This window comes from Gobius niger (assembly GCF_951799975.1).
Source record: "Gobius niger genome assembly, chromosome: 7".
Lineage (NCBI taxonomy): Eukaryota > Metazoa > Chordata > Actinopteri > Gobiiformes > Gobiidae > Gobius > Gobius niger.
The window spans coordinates 27907601-27935490 of NC_136858.1; the positions used below are offsets into that span (position 1 = coordinate 27907601).

Below are 27890 nucleotides of genomic sequence, written 5' to 3' on the forward strand. Positions count from 1 at the left end.
GAGCCGCTCGGGAGATAAGGTGAGGGAAATTCAAGCGCCTCAGACGAGTGACAGCGCCCAAGTTTGACGCATGCGCAGTGTAGAGCACCCGCATGTAAATGTAGCATTTAAGCTAACTCACAGAGTAGTGTGTGTGTGTTAGCGTGAGCGGATGTAGCTTACCCAAGCATAGAGTTATTTGGCTTTTTATTAATTGTTGAAATGTTATAGAACATTGGTCCACCAGTGACATATCGTGCCTTACTGGATTGAATTTAAAGGCGGTGTTAAAGGGCTCGCACGTCATGTGGCGGTGTCTGTCGGCCATTTGTGATGTCTCATGCTAGTTAGCAAACGTGGCTAACAAAAACATCGGACTGGGTGACAGCAGCTGACAGGCAGCAGTGCAGGTGGGTGGAGTCAAGTAAACCACATTACAGGAGGATACCAGCACTCCAGCTTTTATGGCAGTTCATTTTTTGTGAATTTTAAAACACCTACATTGCATGTTTTTTTATGTTTAAATCCAACATTGTTCAATTATATTTCACACCTGTATGTCACTTACTTGACATCATGCTTACATCTGCAACCACTTCAATTTAGTTGCTTTATTTACTGGAACATTTTCTTCAGCAAATACTTGGACACATTCAGAGCTTCTTGAAATTATCCCATTTTTAAAATCTACTCTTATTCATGTTTTATTACATGACAATGACATTTCTCTTGCTGATCCCAGGCCTAGTTACTGGTGACTCATCAGCAATGTAATTATTGTAGCTCACCCTGTCATGTAATGAGCGTCACCATGCACTTAAGGATTTCACTGTGCAAGCAGCACTGCACCACAAAACTATTAACCTTGTGTTTTTCTCTGAAATGGTAGAATTGTTTACAAGCTATTTTTAGTGTCAATGGGTTCACATTGATAATGTCTTGCCACTTTCTACTGATGTAACTGTACCGGAAGTGGGTACGTCTTCAGCTCGTTTCCATGGAGATGTGTACTAAAGTCAGCAGTATTTGAGATTCAAACAGTTTAGCTTCTCATTCACATCCATTCTTTGATTCCCCACTGCATTAATAGGATTTTCTGTGTCGAGCTGGTCAATAGGAGCATGTTTTGTACTTATGGCAACAGTATAATACAAAATGTTTCGCAGTGTGTCTTTAAACAATACTGACTTCAACATGTTTTTGTTATAGTCTGTTTACTTAATTATTTACTGTTTATACCCCACAAAGTCCTTGGTAGTCATTGTACAAAAGATACCACTATTTTACTATTTATTTGTTCTCCATTGTGAGATCAATAAAGACTACCTTACCAGTATCTTAAGCTTGACAATAGCCTAAAAGAAAAAGCTTCTGATTTTATACCAAATGCTTTCAGTAATTTTGCCATTAATGACAACAACAACAACAATAATGACATTAATCATAACATTATTTGTATAACTTGTGTTTTCGAAAGGTTTGACTGAACTGCAGAATAATGGACAAAAACACGGAAGCAGCCTCGGAGCGTATTCTCCTGGAGCCGTACAAATACCTGCTGCAACTCCCAGGTTTGTCATCTCTTCTGCCTCTGCTGTCTGCTACTGTGGGAGAGTGCAAAACACAGATAGAAACAAATGCTGTTTTTCAGATGACAGCACTACATTCTGAATGGGGAAAATGAAGCCGGCAAAATGTCTATTTACTGTTCATTTTGTGATGTGTGTGTTTTTTGTGCTGTATAATAGAATATGAGCTTTGTCAATATTTGTGGATCTTCCTTTTGTTATGAATATCTCAATGGTATTGTCATTGACAGCACTTTGCATTCTGTAGCAGGGTTTTATAACCATGTCAACACTCAGGAGGACGCTCACGTAACCTTCAGACAAATATACCAAAATAAACATGGAATAGACTACAGATTTTGTGAGACAACCAAAACATGTCGACCTCATAACTAAGGACGCAAATTGGTCTTGTTTATGAAATATTGACAATACAATTTACTGGGGCTGACAATACACTTTTGTCACTATCCAATACGCATCACAATACTCAATCCGATATGTATTGCGATACAGTAAGTAATTATAAGTTATACGTTTACCTTAAAATGTGTAAAGTGTCATGTGTCCGAAGTTTATAAACCAAATGCCATTTGACATTCATTGAACTGTTAAGTTTGAAAAGTGCATCAACACAAAATGTAACAAAGTATCAATACGTGGTATTGCAGCAAAAAGTATTTCGATCCAAATCCAATGTTATGTCCCAGCCCTACAATTTACCCCTTCTTTAACAGGGCCAAATCAACAAATTGTCTCACTTATGGTTTCTGAGTGATTTATTTCCATCTCATGATGTTAAACTGTGCTTCAAACAGTGCCGAGACATGCACCTGATGATGACACCATTCCAAACATGTGTTGCGATGCATATTGTAGTATTTTGCCATCCCTGCTGTCACATGAAGTCTATGAAGAGTAAGATGACTCTTCTGTAAGGGAAGAATATCATACTGTAGAATTGTTTTCAAAGGTATTTGTTACCACAAAATTACAAAAAGGTGTTAAATAGCCATTTCCCCACTTTATGAAAGACACACAACTAGGTTCCCAGCTTCTCATGATTGGTGTATGACACAGTGTGTGAGTGGATCCTTCATGTGAAGCGCTGAGTGCCTAAAGTAGGTGGAAAAGCGCTGTATAGGTTGAGACCATTTACCGTGAAAGCGAGCGTGTTTGAGAGCGTGTTATGGACACCACATGGAAATTATCCTAAGGCCACAATCAAGTGTGGTGTGTTTACATGCATGTATCCATGTATGTTCAACGTGTACTGTCCTGATCAAATAAATAAATACAAAATAACGTATTTTCACAATATGCCAAGAACCCGTTTGGACGGTTAACTTAAACTTCTGTAAAATCCTGTGTGTGGCCTTGATTATGTAACACAAGTGTTTTTTGATCATTAGCAGTTAATTAGTGACCAGAATCTCCGTAATTATGGTGTGACGGGGCTAATAATGCTCTATGTTCACTCAGCCTTTGTCAAAATCACATGGTTTAGCTGAATTCACACTGTCCCACTGTCTGTTTAATTACAAGGTTTTGCAATGAAACAAAGGGAGAGTTCAATAGTCTGTCAGTGAACGCCAACTGCTGTTTGAGTTTTCACGGTCCAGAAATATTAATGTCTTCAGATTGGTCAATTTAATTCAGTGCTCAAATGAAAGCTCAATCTTCTTATTTGGGTAAATAGGACAAGCCCTGAGGGTTTCAGCTTGTTGATACTTTCAGTGTCATAGGGAAGCACAAATTATGCTTCCTGCTGTAAAAGACTATGATACATTTCTGGTTTGTGTCAAAGATGCAGTAATTCTTGGTATTCATCTAATATAGTGAAAGTGGCAGTCCACTTAAATCCACATTGCACATTAATAATACTTGGCTAGACCCTCACCATCTTAAGTGATGTCGGCCTGAACCTTATCCCAAGATTCACATCTTCATCTTGTGCTTTGTCAAAAGGCAAATCGCATGGATAGTTTGTATTGCCCACTAGTTGCTTCAATATTGTGTATGGTCTGCTCCCCTGATATTAAAAGCATTCCCCTAAATGGTACGTCTACTTTGCACATTAAGCTACAGAAAGTAATTGAAATAACTTGAGCTCAAAGACGTTTGAGAATATTTTGACAATAAAGCCATAACTTATTCCTTACCAGAGCACTCAAAGACAATTGTGACTTAACTTAAAATACAGCAGAAACTTTTAACTAGATTCCCTCCGCGGTGTCGTGTCACCATTTGCGTTGAATACTGCTGCTGTCAAAGGTTCTCCCTCATCAGGATTCAGCTGCGTGTGCAGATGAGCCTAATATTTTCAAATCAGTTTAGAGCTGTTTGCGATCAGCCTCGTTGGACTTGCAAAAGAGTTGGATGCATAGCGCTCTCTTATCTGTGCAGATGAATACAATTTCACCCACCTATTATTATCCTGGCTGTCATTACAACAATAAGACATGCAGTAAGGGAGAAAATTACATATTTGTCGCAGCATCGGTTTGGCTATGAACGTTTAGCTCACACCCACCATCTGCGTTACTAGCCTTTTGAAAGTGCACTAATCATTGCAAACCACGGCCATAATATCCCATTTATTAGAGCTGATGGAGTCATTAAAGGTTGTTTGTTAGCTGTCAACATTCATTTCACTTATTAAAGTCAAAGTTTGTTGGTTGTTTTTTTAGGCAAACAGGTGCGGAGCAAGCTTTCCCAAGCATTCAACCACTGGCTGAAAGTTCCAGAGGACAAATTACAGGTGAGAAGCAAGCCATTTTTTAAAATTCAACGTCTGATGTTTTGGGAGTCTGCTGTCTCTTTCGGGATAGGCAATTTATTCAGTAATGCAACCTGAATCTTTTGTCGGAGAGGTTTCTTTTCTGTGAATGTAAATGAGAGCATTGGCTGCGGAGCTTTTGGAGGTTGTTAATGGAGCCGTGAAGTGACAGGAAAACTATATGAAATGTTACTCATCTAGAGCAAAAAATGTGTTGTTTCTGTCGCTGTCTGTTTGTGTCTGGAGATTATGCAACGGCTTTCAAAACTCTATGTTTAAGGTAACAATGTACGGACTCCATACTACAGTATATTTAGTCACAAATAGTTAAAGATGTGTGATGTCACATTCGTGGATTGGAGACGCCGTGCTAGATGATTGCAATGGGACGTTTGGGACGCAATCGCGATTTGCATTCATTATGGATCCTTCAGTAATCACGTATACAGATACATCATCGCTAGGAGGTCAGTTATTTATACAACAACAATATATAACGTTTTCCAACACCATTCAAACAAGCTAAACCAATAGATACAGATGGCATTTCTGGAATTGCCCATATATGGTCATGTTTCGAAAGAGTTGAGGGGGAAAACAATTTTGAGAAAAGTCTAAACTTTCTCTAATTATTCAAAAACAACTTTAACAAATGCCGAATTATGAATATAGTTTTCTACTAAATAAAGATATAAAGACATGGAGAGGAGCAAAGTGGTCCAAGAGCCCATAAATACACAAAAAAAACGGAGAATGCTAGCATGATGCTACATGTTAGCATCGTGCTAACGCTAGCTAGCGCTTGCTATGACTGCCGTTTTTTTGCTTCTACTGAACAATCTGCTGTGAATAAACATCCATATGGACCCGATTTAGACTTGACTTTATTTGTATGTGATAAATACGTTTATATTTCACCAGGAAATGGCTAAAAAGACTGAAAAACTGTGTTTCCCAAAACATTCTATTTTCCCCCTTGGCGAGGCCACGCCCCCTTCTATGACGAGTTGCCGTCTGTAACTATGCTAAATTTGATCATGACAAAGCTTTGTTCCTGAGTTGTGAAAAACCATTTAACCGGAGACGAAGGGAGCATAGTCAACATCTTTTACACCTCCAATGGAAACAGGAGAAGTGTGTAAAAGCTTGACATACTTTAATTTCTAGACCTCTGCAGTTTTAAGCGGTGAAATCGAGGCTGAAAGTGCACAGCTCGGAGTTCTTGTTATTGGGTCAATTAGACGAACAACTGAGGCGACAGGTCAGGGCTCACTCAAACGGGACCTGACTTTGGACTGAACTGGTTGACTCAGCCTGACCCACAAAATGATTTATAAGAGCAGTATTGGCATGGTGTAGGTTACTGTTTAGTTTTGTTGTTGTTTTTGTATGTAATCATCAAAATACTTTATTATCATAGCATTTTTCTTACATTGCAGCACTCATCCTATCACATTCAAGTTTTTCTTTTTCCTTATAGTTGATTTCTTTCTGTTCCTTGAGCTGTGATTAGCTTTGACGCAGTCTTCTCAACAGAAAGCAACAGGACATTGGTTTACGGACGCACTCACCTACACTTTGCCACACAGGATAATTGGGAGAAAAAGTTTGTGGATATTGTTTGTCTTGTTAAAAGTTACAGCTCATGAACCCAACTTTTTTTCTTTTGTACTAGAGTCATTTTTACTATATTGTCAAAGCAGCTCAAAAATGAGACAGCTGCAGCTTGTAAGACGTCATAATCAATAGCTAACCCAGAGACGCTGATGGTTTGTTTTTTAATCCTTTATAATAATCCGAATGTGCATCTCGGGTCGCCCATTGCATTATGGGTAATGGAATTTCTTTTGGCTACCAAACAATATTGATAGTTAGTGTAAAGCAACGAAGAAAGCTCTGATTTGGACCGTTTTAAGCTCTAGAAAGTTGATATAAAACGTTTTTGTCGTCACCGTGGAGCTTGTTACAATATTAGCATGAAGACTATTTTTACAACCAGGGCTGCGAAAGGAGATAGAAACAGAAACTGAAAGAACTGAACGGCCGTTCATATGTAGAGCTGTTTCAAAAGTGACGACCAGACCTTGTTCACATAATTGGAATAACTATGTGAGAAACACATTTCTTACCCTTGAAGGCGACTGTTGGACAAAGTGCAGGGTCTGAAACTGTGGCCTCATGTCGCCGACATTTAGAACATTTACACTGGAATGAGAAATAAAAACGTAGAAACCTTCTTCGTTTTTGTTTTTGTCAATAAGGAAGTGGACAGTAAACAAAATCTTTTATATTTATTATTGTGACCAGAGAGATGCACATACACATATGCCATCTAAATTTAGCCTACTTCATTTGTATTTTTTCTGATGGTGAACATTAGCTCTGGTCGATCGCTAATTTGACAGACGGAAATTTACCCTCTATATTTAACATTAACACCGTTTTGAAACTTGTCCCTGTGATTTCAATACGAATTTAAACTATTTAAAAAGTGGCGATGTCTGTGTCGGGCTGATCCCAGGTCCTGTCCTCCCCCTGTCCACTATGGTCCACTATGGTCCGCTGTGGTCCGCTATGGTCCACTATGGTCCGCTATGGTCCACTATTGTCCGCTGTGGTCCGCTATGGTCCCCTGTGGTCCACTATGGTCCACTATTGTCCGCTGTGGTCCGCCTGCTCCTGCCTACGGAGCCGCCGTCCTGACTTTTCCCTCGCTTTCAAGATATTGACAACATAAACATTAATCAACCAATGCCCGTAAGCCTTATCATTCACGGTTATGGCTCAATATAATTCAGTGTTCACGCTCCACCACCTGAACTCGCTCACACATTTCTAGGGCGGAGTGGTTTGTTTGGCCCGAAATTAGGAGCCTGATTGATCCACGCATGCGCAGTCGAGAGGGTCATTCGGCTTATACTTAAAGTGATGGCTAGTTATGTACAAAATAAATCTTTGTGCTAAGTCATTACGCTGCTAAATTCTGTCAAAGTTCGGCTTGAGACTGAGTGAATGCATCAAAGAGATACTTTCTCTGTGATTATTGACATCTTTGCAGAGCCTCTATAGCCAGTATTAAAGCAGCTGTGGGTGTAAACTGTAGCCGCACAAATAGACAGGGTTTGCAAGTTAACATTTGTTTACATAATGAAAAGACAGCAGTGTATTGGATCGGTTAATTGATATAGGTGCATTTTGATACCAATACCTTGTGGTATCAAAAAGAAAAACCTGTTTTTTGAACTCTGAACAACCCCGGTATTTACACTAAGCACACAAATGTTTATTCCCTCCAGCAGAGAAGTCTGTAAAGCATTGTGTGTGTTTTAATGTTTTGTCAGTGTTGGCTTTTGTAATAAGATCACCGTCTGAATGGGAATTACTGCGTTCGCACCCCATGAATGAATACTAGTTACACATGTTTTGAGTTGTGCGTGTGAGCCTAATACGAGGATGGAAGCCTAATAAGCTGCTTTGATGAATTGACTTGAGCACTGGGGTGAGTCTGTTGCTAAGTCGCACACTATTACTCAGCAATCTGCATAATGAATAACTGCAGGATATTCACTTAGCTCTTCAAATGTTTCACCCATATGCTCTTTCATGACTTATCTTCTATTTGTGCTCTGCCTCCATCTATTTCCTTTAACTTACAGCTCACTTTAGTATGTAGTTAGTTTCTAGGGGCTCTCAGTTTATTGCAATTTAATTAAAATCACGATGAATGGTTGCAATTAGCAGATCACACAGACCGCAGTTTAGGTTTTGTTTAGGTTGTGCAATACGCTTTGCAAATATTACACAACACAATACCCTGTCTCCCTGGGGTCATGTAGAGTTCAACAAATGTGAATTTGAACGTAGCCATAGAAATACACCATTTTGAGAGGATTACACCTCACATATTGCAGTGTCCAAATCCTTTTATATTTACTATAACTTAAAGGTGCATTATGCAACTTTATTTGGAGAAAAAAAAGTTAATATTTGTGTGTATTTGACCTTGAAGTGACCTGGCGGCTGTATGAGTGGTCAGCACGGTGTCTTTATTTTCAATCACAGTGGTCTCTACAACACACCAGGGTCAATTGTTTTGTAGGTTTTCTGGTCAGCAGACAATTGAATCAACAATTGATTCTGAAGTGTCCTAGAGACCACAGTGATGGAAAGTAAAGGCGCCATGCTGACCACTCATACAGCCACTGGGTCATTACAAGGTCAAACTTTTTTTTTTCCACATAAAAAGTTGCATAATGCACCTTTTTATTGATTGATTGATTGTTTATTCCGAGTTCAATGTACATTAAAGGGACTATGCAGAGTTTTAAAATGTTAAAATGAAGTATTTTCCTCCCTCTACATGTTCCAGCCATGTCCTAATGAGTAGAATGAGCTCAGACCTGTTCACCACAACTGCCTCTAAAATCCTGCACTGTCACTCAAAAAGTTGTTACTTCGGTCCGAAGTGCCGTCATACACGAGCTTAATATAGAAGATGCAGTTACACGTATGACCTAAGGTGGCAGTAGTGAGCATAAAATGGCCAACTTGCATCTAGTCCCTTTAACATGTGCCGCTTTTACGAAATTTTAACATGCGTTTATGACATTTCCACATGCTGCCATGTATATACATAACACTGTACAGAAACTCGAAAAGGAGTGGGAGGAAGTAAAGTTCCCACCCCTGTAAGTATCATAGTTTCATTGATGTTATTGGAGCCAGTAGCAGGGCAATGTAAGACAACCTGATGGCAACAAACAGCACAACGATCCCAGCCAATCCCAGCTGCAGCCGACAACACAACAACACACCAGCAACGCACCAAAGCCGCCGAGCCAGTGACGCACAAACCCCCTCCAACAAGTGACAGGACGCCACCTTCAGTCAGTACGACCACAAAAACAATGTTATTCTTTCTTTATAACATTATTTCAGTAATGCATACTGGCTTATAGTAATCAACCAATTATGGGTGCAATACTTGAAGTTGTGTTTTCTTTTCCAACCGAGTTTGCCGATCACAATTTATTTATTTTGCGTGGCAACATGTCAATGTAGTGTTAGAAAGATACAGCGTCCTCCGCGCAACAACCTCACTACATCACCGGCACGCCACCACCACGTCACCGTCCCACCACACCCAGGACCAGCCACAATCCTCACACGGCCGGTCACCACCCTGCCCACACCCACCGCCACACCACCAGCTCCTCCAGTGGTTGCTTCCTTTAAACCTGCATTGTTTTTTTTTTCTTATGTAATGTACTCCTTTTCCTAGAAGACTTTGGTTTTGACACCAACATTCCAAAGTTTATCATGTTTGAAAGTCCGCTAACCTTGTAGTTTAGACACTTCATCTTATTTTTCCCCCCTCAAATTCTACTGGAAACAAAATTAGATTTTTAAACCATGAATTGCAAATCTCATCAACACTACAATACTTGTCAGAACACACTGTCACAATTTCTTTCTGTTTTTGTCCTTGGCTTCACGCTGCTGGAATATAAGCTGCTCACTGTGTGAAAATGTACAAAAATAGCCACAAAAGTGTCCCTTTTTTTTTTACTAGCATAAATGATTAAGAGAATATTGTTTTGAAATTATATACAATTCATTAGAAGACTAGGGTTATGTCCATATGGTCAAGCTCAATACTTTCCTCCGTGTCATGTGTCCCGGCCCAGATTGTTTGCCGAGTGACTTTTACCCTCTTTCACGCTTTCTCAACTGTCATACAAGTAAACTAAAGCCTCTGGGATCCAGTCGAGTCCATCCAGTCCATGATTATTATTGAAATTCACACTATTTAACCAACTCAACCCACTAAGCTTGTAAAGGGCAAGTATCACACTTAAGTACAAAATTGTGAACTTCCCTTTAGCTCCAGCGCCACTCGAAGAAACATTTTAGCCTTCAGATGCACTTTTATTTACTCCATATTGATTTTTTTCCTGCCATAATCCTCTACCCACCCCCTCGCTCGCTCTCTGTAATCATGTGCCTCTGGAGCATTCACACAGCCAGGGTCACTGTCATTAACTGCTGCTGCTTCTCCTCTGCCTTTTCAATCACTACTAATCGAGGTTTATTAGCTAAATGCGCATTGCCTTGTTTCACGCAGTATGGAGCCTTGCGAATAGTGGATACGACTATTGTGTCCTAATAATATCCAGGAAGCCATTTTTAATTCATGTATTTTTAATGAAAAGAGGCATTTCAATATATTGCTTTCAGGTCGCCTACGGGAAATGGAAGCGCAGAGATATTATTTTGGCAGCGCAGTTGATTATCTGGGAACGCACATTTTGCAGCTCCGTGATCCAGCATTTTAAATTGAACGCTATAGGAGTCCACCTTTTTCAATGCAACAGGCAACAACATCCATTACAATGTTAAAAGTCCTATTTTAGGCTTTTTGAATTACTTTTAGAGCTTCATAGACTTAATATTTCCATGATAAGATAATTAAAAATGATGCATGTGTCTCGAAAATGCTCCTTAAAGTTGTGATGATATAAAATGTAGTTGTATAAAACACCAGCAGAGGGCGAACAAGCCGATTCTACTAATACGGTGAAACCATAGACTGTGAAAAAGCATCAGTCTTAGCTGCGAGAAGCCTAAAAGGTGCAGGGTCTGGAAGTTCCTTGCTTTATTTGCCTATCTCCAAGTCATTATTGAACACAGGCTTGCCATTCTTACCTCCATGTGTGTGTCTTGCGCAACATCGTCCTGTATTTTTCCTTTTGCAGTTTTTATTTTTATTCTCACCCAACAATACTGACTCCAAAAACTCACTAGCATGAACGAGCTTCAGTTAGCCCACACTGAACGCTATGGGGAAGCCACTCTCGCTCTTCTTCTCTCAGTCTCTGGATGAAAGAGGACATTGGCAAACATGCTAATCTGCCCAGGGAAAAGTATTTTGACAGGCAGACCGCATCAGAATAGTTTGGGAAAGATGTGTTATTCACCTTATTCCGTCCTGGCCCCGCCCACTTTTGCCTCTTATTGCCACAGATCAGCCCTTCCATTGTGTTGACATTTCCAGTAGAGCGCGAAGTCCACAGGAGTGAAGGCGCAAGAACAATTCATGCCGGCACCCACGCGAACTTCTGGAATAAGGTGCTGGTGTTATTGTTTTCTCTGTATGACAGGAGTTGAGTGTGATTTGGCACTTTGAGTGTGGAAGAGAGAGACTTACTTCATATGCAGGACTGCGGAAACATGTGCGATTTCTCTAGGTGTGTTTCATGATGAGGAGGTAGCATGACATGGTTAAAGGAACAGGCCACCGTTTGTCCATACTGAGATATGTTCTTACCAGAGCTTAGACAAGTTGATACGTACCTGTCTGGTCTTTGTGCCCGTGGAAGAGCTTGGTCGCTTCTAACTTCACTCCCGTTTGGAGCTATAGGAATACATTGGGAGAGGCCAAATGCTAACAACATCTTTGGTCTTTTTGCGTGACTGAGGGCACACAGTTCTTCCATACTCAGATATGTTCTTACCTGAGCTTAGACAAGTTAATATGTACCTGTCTGGTCTCTGTGCCCGAGCTTGGTCACTTCTAACTTCACCCCCGTTTGGAGCTATATACTGGTAGAGGCCAAATGCTAATGCTTTGGTCGTAAAGACTAGACAGGTACGCATCAACTCGTCTAAGCTCAGGCAAGAACATATCTCAGTATGTAAAAATGGTGGCCTGTTCCTTTAAGAATGCATGAATTATGGCACCTTTAAAAAGTAAACAGCTGCAGAGTAACTTGTTGAACAGCTCTGTCATTGCTTGTACGTTCAATGCTTTTATGTGAACTATGTAATCTCCTTTGGTTAGTTATCATAAAATGTGTAACTAATCCCAGAATACTCTGTGGTTTTGATGACACAAGCCTAGGCCTGTCACAATAACAGAATTTGAAGTTTGATATATTGAGCCATGAAAATATTTTGATGAACAATATTATTGAAGACCTTTTAACCCCATAGAAACTAAATCTAAAGCTTAGAAATATTTTAGAATAATACTTAATCTTAAAATATCCCAGTAAAACATGAAATTCAATTTAAAACTATTTAGTATAACTAAATAGTAGTATTACATTAGAAAAAAATAAATATATGTACAGACAATGAATATTCAACCCAAAATGTATTGTTTGTCTATCATTTATTGAACGATATAGTTATTATTGTTTTCAGCGAAACACAATCCCGAGCTTTACACACGTTTCAGTCTCATCTTTCTTTAGTCCTGGCTCTAGGATGGTTTAGAATCATAATTTGCCCCGTCATCGTCACCACAATGCTGTTACATATTTCTGGCCCATGTCGAGACGCTTCAGTGTTCACATACAAGATGACTGTGTCCTTTCTTCAGACGGATTCATCTTGAACTGGCTGTTTAAAGATTTGTATTGAGCGAGACTGGCCACCGTGCCCTTAGGAGGTGCGGTCTATTGACCTTATTACAGTGATGGCATTGTTTGTGCGCTGAAGTCTTGTGCCCACTAGTTATAAATCTGCCTCTCATGAATGTCTTTTGGAAACAATGTGGATCGAAAGACTAGACCAAATTGTTTATCGGAGAACAGGATCAACATGATTAAGTCCAGATTCATCAGACGGATTTAACTTCCAACAAAAGTATAGTGAGTTAAAGATAAGGCACAGATCTGGGGTTGACTCAGCTTTAGAATGTCTTTGTCAATGCTTCTGTCCCGTCTGGTTTCCAATACCCCGCCTCCGCTGACAGCTAAAGCTCAGGGGAGTCCACCCAAGAATCCCAGACTCTGTCCCCTCCGTCACTGCTCCTCTTTGGCAGGTTTCATGTCATTCAACAGGAACAGCAGGCCGAATGAAGAATACTACACTCTGTCTATGCAAAGTGACACTGCGATTATCTCCATGACGCTACAGACTGCTACCGTTTCTGACTGAAGCGCTGACATTTTAAATCGAGGAGGACGTGAGGCTCCTCGGGGCTAAACTCAAATTCATCTGTTCAGGTTTCGCTCTGTGCTCTTTCCTCTTGTCATGCATTTAGCTCACTTCATCTCAGCTCCGGACTAGCATGAAAGAGTCACGTCAATGGGAAAGTTGGTAAATGTTTCCTTTTTGGATAAAAGAAAAAAAAGCTAAATCTATAGCCAGTTGTGATTTTAGGCTTGATGTCTTTTGTTCGACAGGTTTACTGGGGCAGTAACAACATGAATGTTTGGAGTTTAAGGAATACAATGGAAGCAGTTTTGTGCTTTTTTACTACAGGACCCTTTCAGTTCTAGACGGACTAAATAAAATATTAAAATGATGTATTTTCCTCCGCTATATGTTTCAGCAATGTCCTAATGTGTAGATTGAGCCCAGAACTGTTCACCACAACTGCCTCTAAAATCCTGCACTGTCACTCAGAAAGTTGTTGTGCCGTCATGCACCAACTTAATATATAAACTGCAGTTATGTGTAAGACCTGAGGTGGCAGTAGTGAGTATAAAAATGACAACTTGCTTCTAGTCCTTTTTAATTTTGCTCCTCTTCTTGTTGCTTTATTTTAACAGCACTCAACATTAGGTTCATTTTGAAATATCCTTTTCATGAACTTAAAGCAGAACTAAGTAACCCATGCCCCTAGAGGCCATACGCGCCACTGCAGGTGTCGTAGCATGGTACGTTTTTTTACTATTGTCCGTGAGAGTAAATACTACGCTGACAGAGAAGACAAAGGGAGCGAGGGATATTGTACATCAATGGACATCATTTTTTTCGCTCAAACTTGGCTGTAAATACTGTTTATGTGGTGCTAGCCCGCAGTTAGCTTTGCCTGTTAGCTTGTTAGCTTCTTATTCATGATTCCATCAGTGTGTATTGGTGGCTCCGACCCGGAGGCAGGAAAGTTGCAATTGTGGTTTTCTGGCCAGAGACACCAGGGGGAGATAAAAAAAAAAAAAAATCAACCCATTAACATTTGTATTACCCCCAGAGGGACTAAGAAAGGGGTTATTAAGGTAAACCAGTTACTTAGTATTGCTTTAATGTGTAAGCCAAATTTATTGTTGTGCAGATCTTTCATTATTACTTCATTATTCTGGCTTTTTTGATCCAGTGCACTGACTCAGAACCTGTGGATGATCGTGTTTTAACCTACAAACTATAAGCCACACTTATTCCCGTTGCATCTCTGTCCGAAAGCTCCAGAGCGTAATTGCAAAGAACCACTTTTGAGCCCAAAGAATCTTGAATGACTTGGTTTTTCCATCAATGATTTCTTCTTCCCTGATGGTACTGACATATTCTAAGATGACAGTCAGGATTCATCACACTCACAATGTGAAAGAGTTGTTCACACCGAAACACTGGATTTTTTTTGACGTTGCAGAAGCTTTTTTGAAACAGTGCCGCAGCGAATGTGTGCTGTAGTCAAAGCTAAAGGCAGTCGAACCAAATATTAGAGCGTGTGACCTTTTGTGGAGACTTTTTCTTTCGGTCAGGGAGCGTGTAAAGTCTCGGAGCATTAGTAATTCAGTTGGAAACAGTCGTGGGAAGAGGTGTGACAGGACTTGACTTCCTCGTTCTGAACTTCATCCCTGACTCTGCCTGCGTTTATCGAAGGGACCCTCTGATCCCGGTGCCTCCCCTCTCCCTCTTTCTTTGCCGCCGCTCCGTAAACTCGGGCTGAACCCTCCTCCTCCTCGCAGACGGAGCGCTCTCATCACGAGCGCGCTGCTGCCGGGGAGTCGCCGCCATGGAAACAACCTGCCAGCATCAGAGTCGCACTGTCTCGTTCAATCACCAATGCATTTTTTATCACCGTCCCCATATGTGCGCCCCTCTGCCGCCTGCCGCCCCGCACGGCCTCAGGAAATACCCCTCGAGCTTCGCCTGCTCCTCGACCTTAAGGCTGCTTTTTGTGTGCAGCAGATCTTCTGAATGCGACAGCTCTATTGAAGTCGACCTGAGCTTTTTTTTTTTATCACTCACTGTTAGTCTAAAGGGCAAACCACTTCTTCTTTACGCACAAATGTACTGACCAGTGTTTAATATGGTTACACGGAGAGTTTTTTGAGCACAGTTCTCTCGCACAAAAGGCCTCGTGCTTTTAACACATCACACAGCATAGGAGGTAAACGTCATCCATAAGTCAACTAGTCAGGGCAGCTGGGTGGGGACTTGTTGATTGGGGGCTTACACCCACTCTCAACAGGCCACTATACACTCTGGCTTTTTAACACCACCTCACTAGAATGGGTATACAAATTGGACATGTCATTGATCTAATATCGATAACAAATAGTGGATAGTAATGACAACAAGGAAGTGACAAGATGGCAGAATATGAAGTCCAATATGACTAAATCGGACATTCACTGATAATGACAAGAATGAAAATTGTTATAATAAATAACAATAACTACTAATCACATTTATTTCTGTTTTTTATTAGCATGCTGTGTTAATGATATGAAATGGTAAAACCTCCTTGTTTGCCAGTGCTGCAAAAGTCTGTTGATTGAATGTTGACAATTGTAGCAACAGTAGGATAAAACTTAACTCACAAATACATGTAGGCAGTGTTAGTTTTGACAACATATTTGAGTTTAGTTTTAGTCTTAGTCTTTTGACTAAAATGTAATGTAATTTTAGTCGAGATTTAGTCGAAAAAATCTTTTCAATTTTAGTCGACTAAAATTGCAAGTAAATTTAGTCGTCTAAATTTAAGACAAATTTAGTCGACTTTGCATTGATAATATTCATTATATTCATTATAATCATGTTTAATCGTGTTCCTCTGCTTCATGGAGCTGCTCCACATGAACAAAGCTCAGAGCTGATCCTTTGGCAGAGAATTTACATGATCTGAGGCTCTTTCTGACGGTCAATAGAAGTTTGGATGATTTTAGTCTCTCCTTTTCATTTTTATTTAGTCTTATTTTAGTCGACTAAAATATCTGGACATTTTAGTCATAGTTTTAGTCTCATGAAAAACGTTTAATTTAGTTTTAGTCTAATTTTAGTCGTCAAAAATAACATTATGACTAAAATTAAGACTAAATATTTTAGTCGACGAAATTGTGTTCTGACACTGATATAGAATACTCAGAAAGGATTGTATTTTGTTTGTTTAATGTAAATGTAAAAGTAATGTATAACTGTAGCATCATGAATTGCAAATGTAATGTACATGAACAAGGGGTCGGCACTTATAAGCTTTTGCTTCAGTCGACTCCCTTTGAGCTTCCATTAACTGTATGATTGTGAAACTCTGGAGAAAGAGAATATGTTAATTGCTCAAATAAACTACACAAACAAACAAACAAATACTGTCACACTATTTGGTCATGTTGCTGCCTACTTTAACTTCTATTTTACTGAGCTTGTGCCTCATTTATTTATTATGTTACATAGAAGTCTTTTTAGTTGCTTCACATTCTCATTAAAGTGATGGTGTTTAAGTTTGAATGTTTTACAAATGTAATAGATTGCGTCTAACCGGCCGCATGATGATGCAATTTGATGTAACACAAGTTATATTTAATAATTATATATTTCCTAAAGTCCCTCCTTTTATGGATGCCCCCCTAGTCTTAAAGTTTTTATAGCTTATTTGTATCTAAATTCTGTGTTGTGTTTTATGTTGCGCGATTGTACTGAGAAAAATCAACAGTTTGTGAACCTGTTCTCAAATCACGGCAATAAATACGATTCTGATTTACTGATCTCAGCAACTGATCAGAATCAAAGCAATGAGACGAGGTTTCCTATGAACCTGCCAGAACCTCAATCCCGTGCACGGGGAATAAGGAGGGGCTTTCCGGTCCAATCAGGAGGACAATAAGCTCTTTACTCTGAAATTTCTCTCCCCCCCATTTTTCAATCACGTTAAAGGCCTGGTATTGCTTTATTTTACACTACCTTGATGCATTGTACCTAACTACATTTAGTACATTGTAATGTGCTCTGTAACAATGTGTAATAACTTGTACCTATGGGTTAGATACACAATGGAATAACTTGAATTAGTACTTAATAATGTAATAGGACACGAGACCCTTAGCATTTAAGGTTAGGGTTAGAGTTAGAATTATGTCCTGTTATATTATGTACCTTCAAACTACAAATACATATCATTCCATTGTGTATCTAACTCATAGGTAGAAGGTATTACACATTGTTACAGAGCACGCTTCATTGTACGTTACATTGTACTAAGTGTAGTTAAGTACAATGTATCAAGGGTGCTGTAAAATAAAGTGTTACCAAAGGCCCTTTTATTATTATTTTTTTTCTACAACAATCCTTTCTTAACCTCTTAACCCCCACCTGAACCGAGCACATTTTCCCCAGTTCTCCAAATCTAAAACAAAGCGTCAAAAAATCAAACAGTGACAAAAATGAGGATGGAAACGCAACAAAAAAAGTGACAAAAACACGACTAAAGAGTGATGGAAAACCAGCAAAAAAAAACTTTATGAAAACGCCACAAAATAGCGACAAAAATGAGATGGAAAAAGTGATGAAAACACAGCAAAACACTTCCGAAATGTGACAAAAGAGCGACAAAAACGGGCCTGGAAAGCAACAATAGCACAATAAACCAGTGACAGAAAATTGATGAAAACACAACAACAAAAAAGCAATAATAAAGCGACACAAATTTGAGTTGCTTAAGTTTTACCAAGCACTCGACAAGTTTTGTTCCCCTCATGTTTTAACTTCCCGGTAGCTCCTGCATTGACGTTTATGTAGGTTTTATCTGCACCTGACAACTTTGTAAAGGATCAGATTCAGGGGGGGAAGTAAAACAGAAAGCGTTTCCGTCTTTCTGGTCTAAATGCGGAGGATGTCGCCTCGGGCTCTGATCTATTTTATGTGCGGATAATCTTTGTGTCTAAACTTTGAGTGCACTGTAGCTTCCCCCCCTCCCTCTCCCTCCTCCTCTCCCTGCGACAGAGCAAATATTTGTGTGTGACTTAGCGCTGAAATGATGCGGGCTGTTTAAACTGCGTCAGGCTCGGGGACTGGTTTGATGGTCGGATTATCTGCGGGGATCACAAAAAGTGCAGAGAACAACAGCACCGGCGATACAAAAGGCCCCCAGACGCCGCCGCGCTGCTCAATATTTGCGTTTTAATGGGGATTTCCCAACTGTTGCTACCGGAGCTCAGAGCTTGGGTGTATTTTTTTCATTTGACCAGGAAACTTGAGAATATTTAGTGACTGGGAGCGCTCAGAGGAAGCCTACGCAGACACGAGGAGAATATTCATCGCAGAGGAATCACATACGGTCAGGGAGACGAATGCCTTCTTACTCTGACATCCTCGTAGCATTTTTATCCTTTATTCTTAAAGCAGTACTAAGTAACGTGTTTACCTTTAATAAATCCTTTTCGGAGTCCCTGTGGGGGTACTGCAAGTGTTTATGGGATGATTGGAGGGTCTTTCATCCCCCCCTGGTGTCTCTGGCCAGAAAACCACCAACTTGACTGCCACCGACCGGACCATAGCAACCAATACACACTAATGGAATCACGAAGCTAACATGCTAACGGGCAAAGCTAACTGCGGGCTAACGTCACTTTAACCTCTTACCACCCGCCTAAACCAAATGCATTCTGTCCTCTTTGGCTATTATATAGGCCTGTGTAACACCTCATTTGAAAGCTAAGACCCACAAACCTGATCTTTTTCCTGTGTCTTTTGTATGTTTTTCTTTTTCTTTTCTTTTTTTCATTTTTGTTGAATTTTTGTTTCATTTTTGTCACTTTTTTGTTGAATTTTTTGTCACTTTTTTGAATTTTTTGTCACTTTTTTATATTGTATGTAATTTCTGCTTTTACTGTGTTGTGAACACTTTGTGGCCTTTGCCTGTGAAAGGTGCTATATAAATAAAGATTACTTACTTACTTACTTACTTTTTGTTTCATTTTTGTCACATTTTTCTTGAATTTTTGTCACATTTTTCTTGAATTTTTGTCACATTTTTCTTGAATTTTTGTCACATTTTTGTCACATTTTTCTTGAATTTTTGTCACATTTCTGTCGCGTTTACATCTTTGTTTTCTTCTCATTTTTTGTGGCTATTTTGGTGCTTTTTTCCCCAAGAAGCTTTTTGATTAGGGTAAAGCCAAGCTGGAGAAAATAGGATCCGTTCAGGTGGGAGTTAAGAGGTTAAACACTATTTACAGCCAAGTTTGAGTGAAAAAAAATGTTCCTTTGTATAATTGGATGAACAATATCCCTCTCTCCCTTCGCCTTTCCTGTCAGCGTAGTATTTACTCTCCAAGAGAATTAATAAGTTGAAAAATCGTAACTTGCTACGACACCTGCAGTTGCACTTATGGCCTCTAGGGGCAAGAGTTACTTAGTGCTGCTTTAAACGATTCTCCTTTTTTTCTACAAAGCCAATATTTTGTGCTGCCATTCATTCCAGTGTATTACTAAATACTATTGACTTTTTTTTCCGTCCCCGTTTTTTTCTAATGGGTCACTGATTACAGCTTTGGCAAACACTCTCTCTTCACCCCCTCCCCGAGTAAATCGATGAAGTCTGTGGAGCTGCCGGAGACACACTGACCATCTGACCTATTAAGACGGCAAAGTCCCAAACAGAGCCCTGATGAGTCGAGGTTACCACATGGTGACTCCGCATATCTCAGTGTCCGGTTGCACGACTATCGCTTGACCTACTTTACAGCTGTGTTTTTGTACAGTAGAATTATGTAATATAATGACATGACGTCCTTGTTTTTATGCGACCTTTAACTTCAGTCTCTGTTTGCGAAAGAAAATGACTAAAGCTGAAAGTAGAACACGTCGATATGGAGGAGGGAAGGAAAAAGTGTGTGTGAAGTTTGGAATTGTTGAGTACTGGTGGTGTAGTGCAGGACAAATCTAAAAATAAAAGTCTTGTAGTGATGCAGTATGATTCATGAGAATAAACCTCTGCTTAAAGGGACCTTACGGAGTTTAATAATGTCAAAATGATGTATTTTCCTCCCCCTACATGTTCCAGCCATGTCCTGAGGTGTAGAATGAGTCCAGACCTGTTCACCACAACTGCCTCTAAAATCCTGCACTGTCACTCAAAAAGGTGTTTATTCGGGTCCAAAGTGCCGTCATGCTCGAGCTTAATATAGAAGCTGCAGTTACACGTATGACCTGAGGTGGCAGTAGTGAGTATAAAATGACCATCTTACATCTAGCCCCTTTAAACAACTAATCAAACAGTTCTTTAGTCCAGTGTCATTTGGATTTTGTATCATTATTTAATGTCTTAACCCCCGCCTTAACCGAGCACGTTTCTCCACTTTCGGCTTTTCGGCTTCTTGAAGAAACTTAACGGACTTGAGCTGAAACAACTATTCGATTATTGAAATAGTCGACAACTATTTTAGTAATCGATTAATCGTTTTCTGGTTCACACAGACTCAAATAGAGCAAAAATGACATGAAAATGTTGCATTCTTTATGAAAACCTTTTTAGTTCGGGTCTGTAGTGTTTTGTACATTGAAAATTGTATAAATATCGGTATGTGTCTCATCCAATCAGAAGCAGAATTAGTGGAAAGAGCCTCCCACAAACATTCACAAAAAAAAAAAAAAACATTTTCACACACCATTCACAGCCAACCGATTAATCGTAAAAAATAATCAGTAGATTAATCAATTACCAAATAAATTAGTTGCAGTTGAAAGCGTAAGTAAAAACGCAGCGTAATAAAGCAATGAAAAAGCAACAAAACAACCTACGAGAACACTAGAATAAAGCAACGAAAGAGAGACGATGTAGCCATGGCAGTTCCATGGCTACAAGGCAAAAGTGACGTTATTTTGTTCTGCAGCTCAGGGTGCAAGAACAAGAACTGCTTGCGTCTTGTATTGTATGAATGAGCCTTTACCCCCCGCCTTAACTGAGTGCATTTTGGTTTGACCAAACTCTAAAACAGACCTGGGCAAAATACGATTCAGTCCGACAACTTGTAGAGCATAAATTCATAAGTATGTCCAGTATTTGACACTTTCTGTTAGTCTGTTAGTTATTAGTTGCTTGCTGTGTCACATCATAGTCAGACTCCGTCCCCTCAGTCTGTCCTAAGCCCCTCTCTCTCTCTCTCTCTCTCCCTCTCCCTCTCCCTCTCCCTCTCCCTCTCCCTCTCCCTCTCCCTCTCTCTCTCTCTCCCTCTCCCCCCCTCTCTCTCTCTCTCCCTATCCTTCCCCCCTCCCTCTCTCTCATTCTCTCTCTCCCTCTTTCTCTCTCCCCCTCTCTCCCTCTCCCCCTCTCTCTCCCTCTCCCTCTCTCTCTCTCTCTCTCTCCCCCTCTCTCTCTCTCTCCCTCTCCTTCTCCCTCTCTCTCTCTCTCTCTCCCTCTCCCTCTCCCCCCTCTCTCTCTCTCCCTATCCTTCCCCCTCTCTCTCATTCTCCCTCTCTCTCTTTCTCTCTCTCCCCCTCTCTCTCTCTTTCTCTCTCTCCCCCCTCTCTCCCTCTCTCTCTCTCCCTGTCGCTCTCTCTCTCTTTCTCTCTCAATAAAAGCTTGTGTTTGCCGGGTGAACTGCTGGAGCGTCTCAGCCTTGGCCATCTGCCTGTCCCTCTGAGCCAGGCTTTGTGCTCCCGGGAATCGCACCAGCAGCTTTCGCTAAAACACACCGCTCCTGTGTCTTAAATCAGCGCCGCACTCCAATCCGAGTCTGCGGCCAAGTCCAGACAGTTGACGCGCACAGAAAATAGCCATTACATTATGACCACTGACGGGGGAAGCGTGGAACACAAACTTAGCTTTTCTTAAGGGGCTGCACAGCTTTGGGAAAATACTGCTTTGTGATACATCGTGATTAGGCTCTGCTGTATCGCGTATCGGAATATTACTCCTTTATCATAACGCAAAGGTTAAAAAATGTTGATATATGGCCTCATTTCCTAGTTATCCAGAGTGTTGTTGATTTCTGGAGATTTTTTTTACTTTTTTTATTCATGCAGTCCTTATATTTGAAGAGTTTAGGAGTCTCGGCTAGTGCTAGGCTAGTGCTAGGCTAGTGCTAGGCTAGCGCTAGGCTAGCGCTAGGCTATGGTAACTAGTAGCCTGCATTAAAAATCTCTTCAAAATCATGGGGTAGTCCTCCAAACGTTGCCATATCTGATTTGTAGAAAGCTCCTTTGTGAATTCCATGTGTAGTAATGCCGGCTGCAGGTAAACAAACTACTGTAGATTCGGTAAGCTAGCAGATCACTCCGCCGCTGCCTAGCTTACAACCAGGAAGTTGATGCTGCTCAAAATAGTTCTATTAAGAATATATTCAGTCAACACAGACATTTATATCGGGAGTCTGGTGTTATAAATGATTTGCCTCAGGTGCACTGTGCTCGGGTCAGACTGTTTTTAATGCAGGCTACTAGTTACCATAGACATGCGTTAGCCTAGCACGAGCCTAGCACGAGCCTAGCACCAACTCTTCAAATATAAGTACTGCATGAATTAAAATAAAAAATCTGCAGAAATCAACAACACTCTGGATAACTAGGTAATGAGGCCCTATGTCAAAAAAACTGAAATATCCCTTTAATGTCAACTTAGATGTTGATTGATATGAAATTAAAGAAAAGTAACACGGCTTATTTTGCAACTTTCCATCAACATGCCATTGTATCAACAGTGTACTATTTTTTGTATATATATATTTTTTTTTGTTTAAGTTTAAAATGTTTCTACAAAACTCAGTCCCAACTTTTCTCTTTTCACAAACCGCTGCCTGTTCAAATACACTGAAGGACAAACACATTTAACTTCACTACTTGTATTGTGCATCATCACTAATTGAAATAAGTGCAGTACATCTTTCAGCTCTTGCACTTTGATGAAATTGTTTGCAAAGCTAAGCCCCGAAGTTACGCCATATTCTACCTCCTCCCACGTCCGCAGGTCGGATCCTCGCGTGTGGCTCCCCTGATGTGACTTTGTGCTAACTATAAATTAGCCCGGAGTGTTCGCCGGTGCTGTAAACGCGCAGCAGATTGATGGGCTCATGTTTTAATAAAGCCATCGGAGCTTGTAGTTGGCAAAGGTTAAGCGCCGGGCTCCTATTATACAGTGTTGTCTGTGAAGGAGGTGAGAGAGCGCTGGGCCGTGCTCTGTCGCTTTAATTGCCTGACCACATGACTATTATACTGTATTACCCCATTGGCTCACTCCGGTTATGGCTGTGTGAAGCAGATCTCACACGCCTGGACCAGCGCGTTTACTGCGAATACAAGGGAGGATTGAAGCAGGACTTTTTCTGGGATTAAAGCGGTTCTAAACCTGAAGGAGGACTAAAAGAGAGAAACCAGGACTAACACAGGGTCTGAGAAAGAGGGTCTAAAGTAGTGGTTCTTAACTGTACAAAAAATTAACAAGTGAATATCAAGCATTGACTTAAATGACTTGAACTGAGGAAAAGTATCTTTGTTTTGGGCGGTTTTCACTCATTTAGACTTTTGTCCTGATCTGACCAAGTTTACTTTGCTTGTTTGAGGACATTTTAGACTGGCTTTAACGTAATTTTGCTTGACATAAGATAAAACTGCAAATGGGATAGGATCGATTTTCTTTTCCCGTTGTTGTAGAAAATTACCTGAAATAAAGACAAAATGTATTGAATCAAGTCAGAAGCATCTCCGAACAAGTGAAATAGTCTAGGTCAAATGCCCAACCAAATCTTAACTGAAATTCAGATTATTTTTGCTCAAATTGAGACATTTAAAGTAATCTAGTTAATTACTTTTTGCAGTGTGGAGACCAGATGCAAAAATATATAACTTTTTTCTGTAACTAAGGAATATACCATATTACTTACACAAAATACAGGAATATATTAGTCATTAAAAAGGCCCCAAATATAATACAGCATAACAAATGAAGTTGGACACTGGTGTACAAGATCTGCAGTCTGTAGTTTATGTCGTCAAAACAAAACACAAGAGACTGGGGGAAAGTTTAGACTGTTTATATTTTGCCCAAAGTAACTCAAAAGTAACTCAAAGTAGTGTAACTCAGCTACATTTTTGAAGCACTAATACGTAATACAAACATCATACATTTTTAAAGCTGTAATCACTAATATAGAATTTTTTTTTTTTTTTAGTAACTTGCCCAACACTGGTTAGAGACACTACCTACAATAAACCTGTTATGTTATTGTTGTTTTTCGCATAATTTCAGCGTTATAGGCTTACTTAACGCATCTTCAACAATAATTTGTGGGTAAAATCAAGCATTGCACATTATATAAAACTCATTCATTCTTATTTGGGTCACGGCTTGTCACTCAATGGCCTAAACCACTGGCCTCAATCAGACAGAAACCAGGAATTTAACTTGAATCCAGTATCTGACTCGGACTATAGTCGGACTAAATCGTGTTGAATGTATAATGTCTGTGTCTCTCCTGTGCTCCATCTGTCTGCCGCTCAGTGAATTCACATGTTTGCTTTGGTCCCGGAGACTCCCACAGACTCAGAGGACCAAGAAAGTGTAGAAGTGGCTCCCTCTACTGGACAGGATGTGTAGTGCACAGTTCAGTCAAGTAACAGACGTGTTGTAATCCCATTGTATGCTATATAAATAACGAAAAAAATCCAGGCAGCAATTTATGGATTTCTATTTTGAAATGGTTTCTTTAATTTGCTCTCTTGCACAATGAGACTGCACAGCTCCAGGACGGCCACATGTGGGCTGGATTTCTGTCTGGACTGGAGGGGAGGTGCGGCAGGTTGTTCTTATAGACTTAGACCAACTTTATTGATCCACAAGGGAAATTGTGTCGCCATCACAGGAAACAAACTTAATCTCTTAACCCCCACCTGAACCCAGCACATTTTCTCCAGTTCAGCTTTACTTTAATCTTTAAGCTTCTTGAAAAAATGAATAAATGAGGATGAAAATGTAACCAAAAAAAGCAACAAAAGGGAGACAAGAAATGAATGAAATGAATGTTTTGTTTTTAACTGGACCTCGAGTCTGCAATAAAGGTTGATGATCCAAAAATGGGATGGAAAAAGTGACAAAAACTGGATAAAAATTGACAAAATGCAAGAAAAAAAGTGACGGCAATGTGGAAACAACGCAAAAAAAAGGTTAAGCGCTGAATCTCCACCACGTGAAAATGTAACCACAAAAAGCAAGAAAAGGGAAGAAAAAAGTTCCAAAAATGGGATGGGAAAAGTGACAGAAACAGCATAAAAAGTGACAAAATGCAAGAAAAAAAGTGACAAAAAATACAAGAAAAAAAGTGACAAAAATGCAAGAAAATGTGATGAAAAGTGACAAAAAATACAAGAAAAAAGTGACAAAAATGCAAGAAAATGTGACGAAAAGTGACAAAAAAATACAAGAAAAAAGTGACAAAAACAGATTAAAAAGTTACAAAAATACAAGCAAAAAGTGACAAGAAAAAAGTGACAAAATGCAAGAAAAAAAGTGACGACAATGTTGAAACCACGCAAAAAAAAGGTTAAGTGCTGAATCTCCACTACGTTTTCTCCAGTTCGGCTTTATCCAAATCTAAAAGCTTCTTCAAAAAATGAATAAATGAGGATGAAAATGTAACCACAAAAACCAAGAAAATGGAAGAAAAAAATGTGCCAAAAATGGGATGGAAAAAGTGACAGAAACAGGATAAAAAGTGACAAAATGCAAGAAAAAAAGTGACAAAAATGCAAGAAAATGTGATGAAAAGTGACACAAAAAAATACAAGGAAAAAGTGACAAAAACAGGATAAAAAGTGACGGCAATGTGGAAACAACGCAAAAAAAAAGTTAAGCGCTGAATTTCCACCACGTTTTCTCCAGTTCTGCTTTACTCAAATCTAAAAGCTTCTTGAAAAAAGCATCAAAATAGTGACCATTAACAAGACGTAAATGTAACAAAGAAGGTCCAAAAAGGGGATAAAAAAATGTGACAGAAATGCAGCAAAACGTGATAGAAAAGTGGATGAAAAGCAGCGCGGCAACAAAACAGTTTCTATCAGTTTTGTAGGGCTTAGCTTTCAAATGAAGCTTTTAGATTTGGGTAAAGCCAAACTGGAAAAACATGTGCTGGGTTCAGGTTGGGGTTAAGAGGTTAAACGCCTTTTCCTTTTAGGTTTTCTGATCATTTGTGTAAATGTTTCTAATTTTTCCACCTTGGGTTTTTAAAACGGTCATACATCCATCAATAAAACGGTCTTCTTCGTGTTTCCAGGTGATCATTGAAGTGACGGAGATGCTGCACAACGCCAGTCTGCTCATCGACGACATCGAGGACAGCTCCAAGCTCCGGCGAGGTTTCCCCGTGGCCCACAGCATCTACGGCATCCCGTCCGTCATCAACTCCGCCAACTACGTCTACTTCCTGGGCCTGGAGAAAGTCCTGACCCTCGACCACCCCGAGGCCGTGAGGGTGTTCACCAGGCAGCTTTTGGAGCTCCACAGGGGGCAAGGGCTGGACATCTTCTGGCGGGACACCTACACCTGTCCCACGGAGGATGAGTATCGCAAAATGGTGCTACAGAAGACGGGGGGGCTGTTCGGGTTAGCGGTGGGGCTCATGCAGCTCTTCTCCGATTGGAAACACGATCTCAAGCCGCTTTTGGACACGCTCGGGCTGTTCTTCCAGATACGGGACGACTACGCCAACCTGAACTCGAAGGAGTACAGCGAAAACAAAAGCTTCTGCGAGGATCTGACGGAGGGCAAGTTCTCGTTCCCCACAATCCACGCCATCTGGTCCTGTCCCGAGAGCACGCAGGTACAGAATATTCTCAGGCAGAGGACGGAGAACATGGACATCAAGAAGTACTGCGTGGACTACCTGGAGAAGGTCGGGTCGTTCGCCTACACGAGGAAGACTCTGCTGGAGCTGGAGGCGGAGGCGTACCGGCTGATCGAGGAGCTGGGGGGGAACCCGCAGCTGGAGAGCCTGGTCAAGCTGCTCAGTCAAATGCACCGCGAGGCCGAGGCCAGTGCGCGGGCCGGGCCAGCAGGGGGCAGTGCCGAGCAGCAAAAGCAGTGACGACCTGTTACAGAAACTAATGATCTTCACACTCCTCACTCAGCACTGAAACTACATCCACACATGCTCTTTGTTCTTTTTAGACAAGAACTCATCATGTCCATTCACAAAACTGCAGAGTGTGTAATCATTTAAAGCAGAAACAACAAAAGTTAATATTATACACCAGGTTTTTAATGACTCTTTAAAGGAGATAATCAAGGTTTACTGTGGAGGGTTTTCAAGCATCAATGTTTTTGTGATTGTGACCTGAAACGTTTGGGAATCCCTGGGTTAGACCATGAAAATATACATTTAATCAGAACAATGTAATGGCAGACATGGAGCTTTTCCTTCACTTGATTCAGATTCAGAAGATTTTATTTCTCCCCGAGGGGCAGTTCATCTGCAGCTTCCCAGCCAAACATTCATCCATCTCATAAATACAGTACATAGATGAACAGGCCTAACACATACAAATAAAAAAAATGGCAAGAAAACAAAAAAGTCGGAGCCACAATGGACCCACGACGACACATTAATGACCAAAATGAGACTCATCAC

General features: G+C 40.3%; 1 protein-coding gene across 1 annotated transcript; it reads left to right on the plus strand.

The window, feature by feature from the left end:
* The first annotated feature begins 122 nt into the window (after positions 1–122).
* On the plus strand, positions 123–27466 carry ggps1 (geranylgeranyl diphosphate synthase 1). The gene is made up of 4 exons (XM_079559797.1): positions 123–389; positions 1457–1550; positions 4238–4308; positions 26538–27466. The coding sequence occupies exons 2-4, from the start codon at positions 1478–1480 to the stop codon at positions 27345–27347; spliced, it is 954 nt and encodes a 317-aa protein (XP_079415923.1). The 5' UTR covers positions 123–389; positions 1457–1477; the 3' UTR covers positions 27348–27466.
* Positions 27467–27890: the final 424 nt, after the last annotated feature.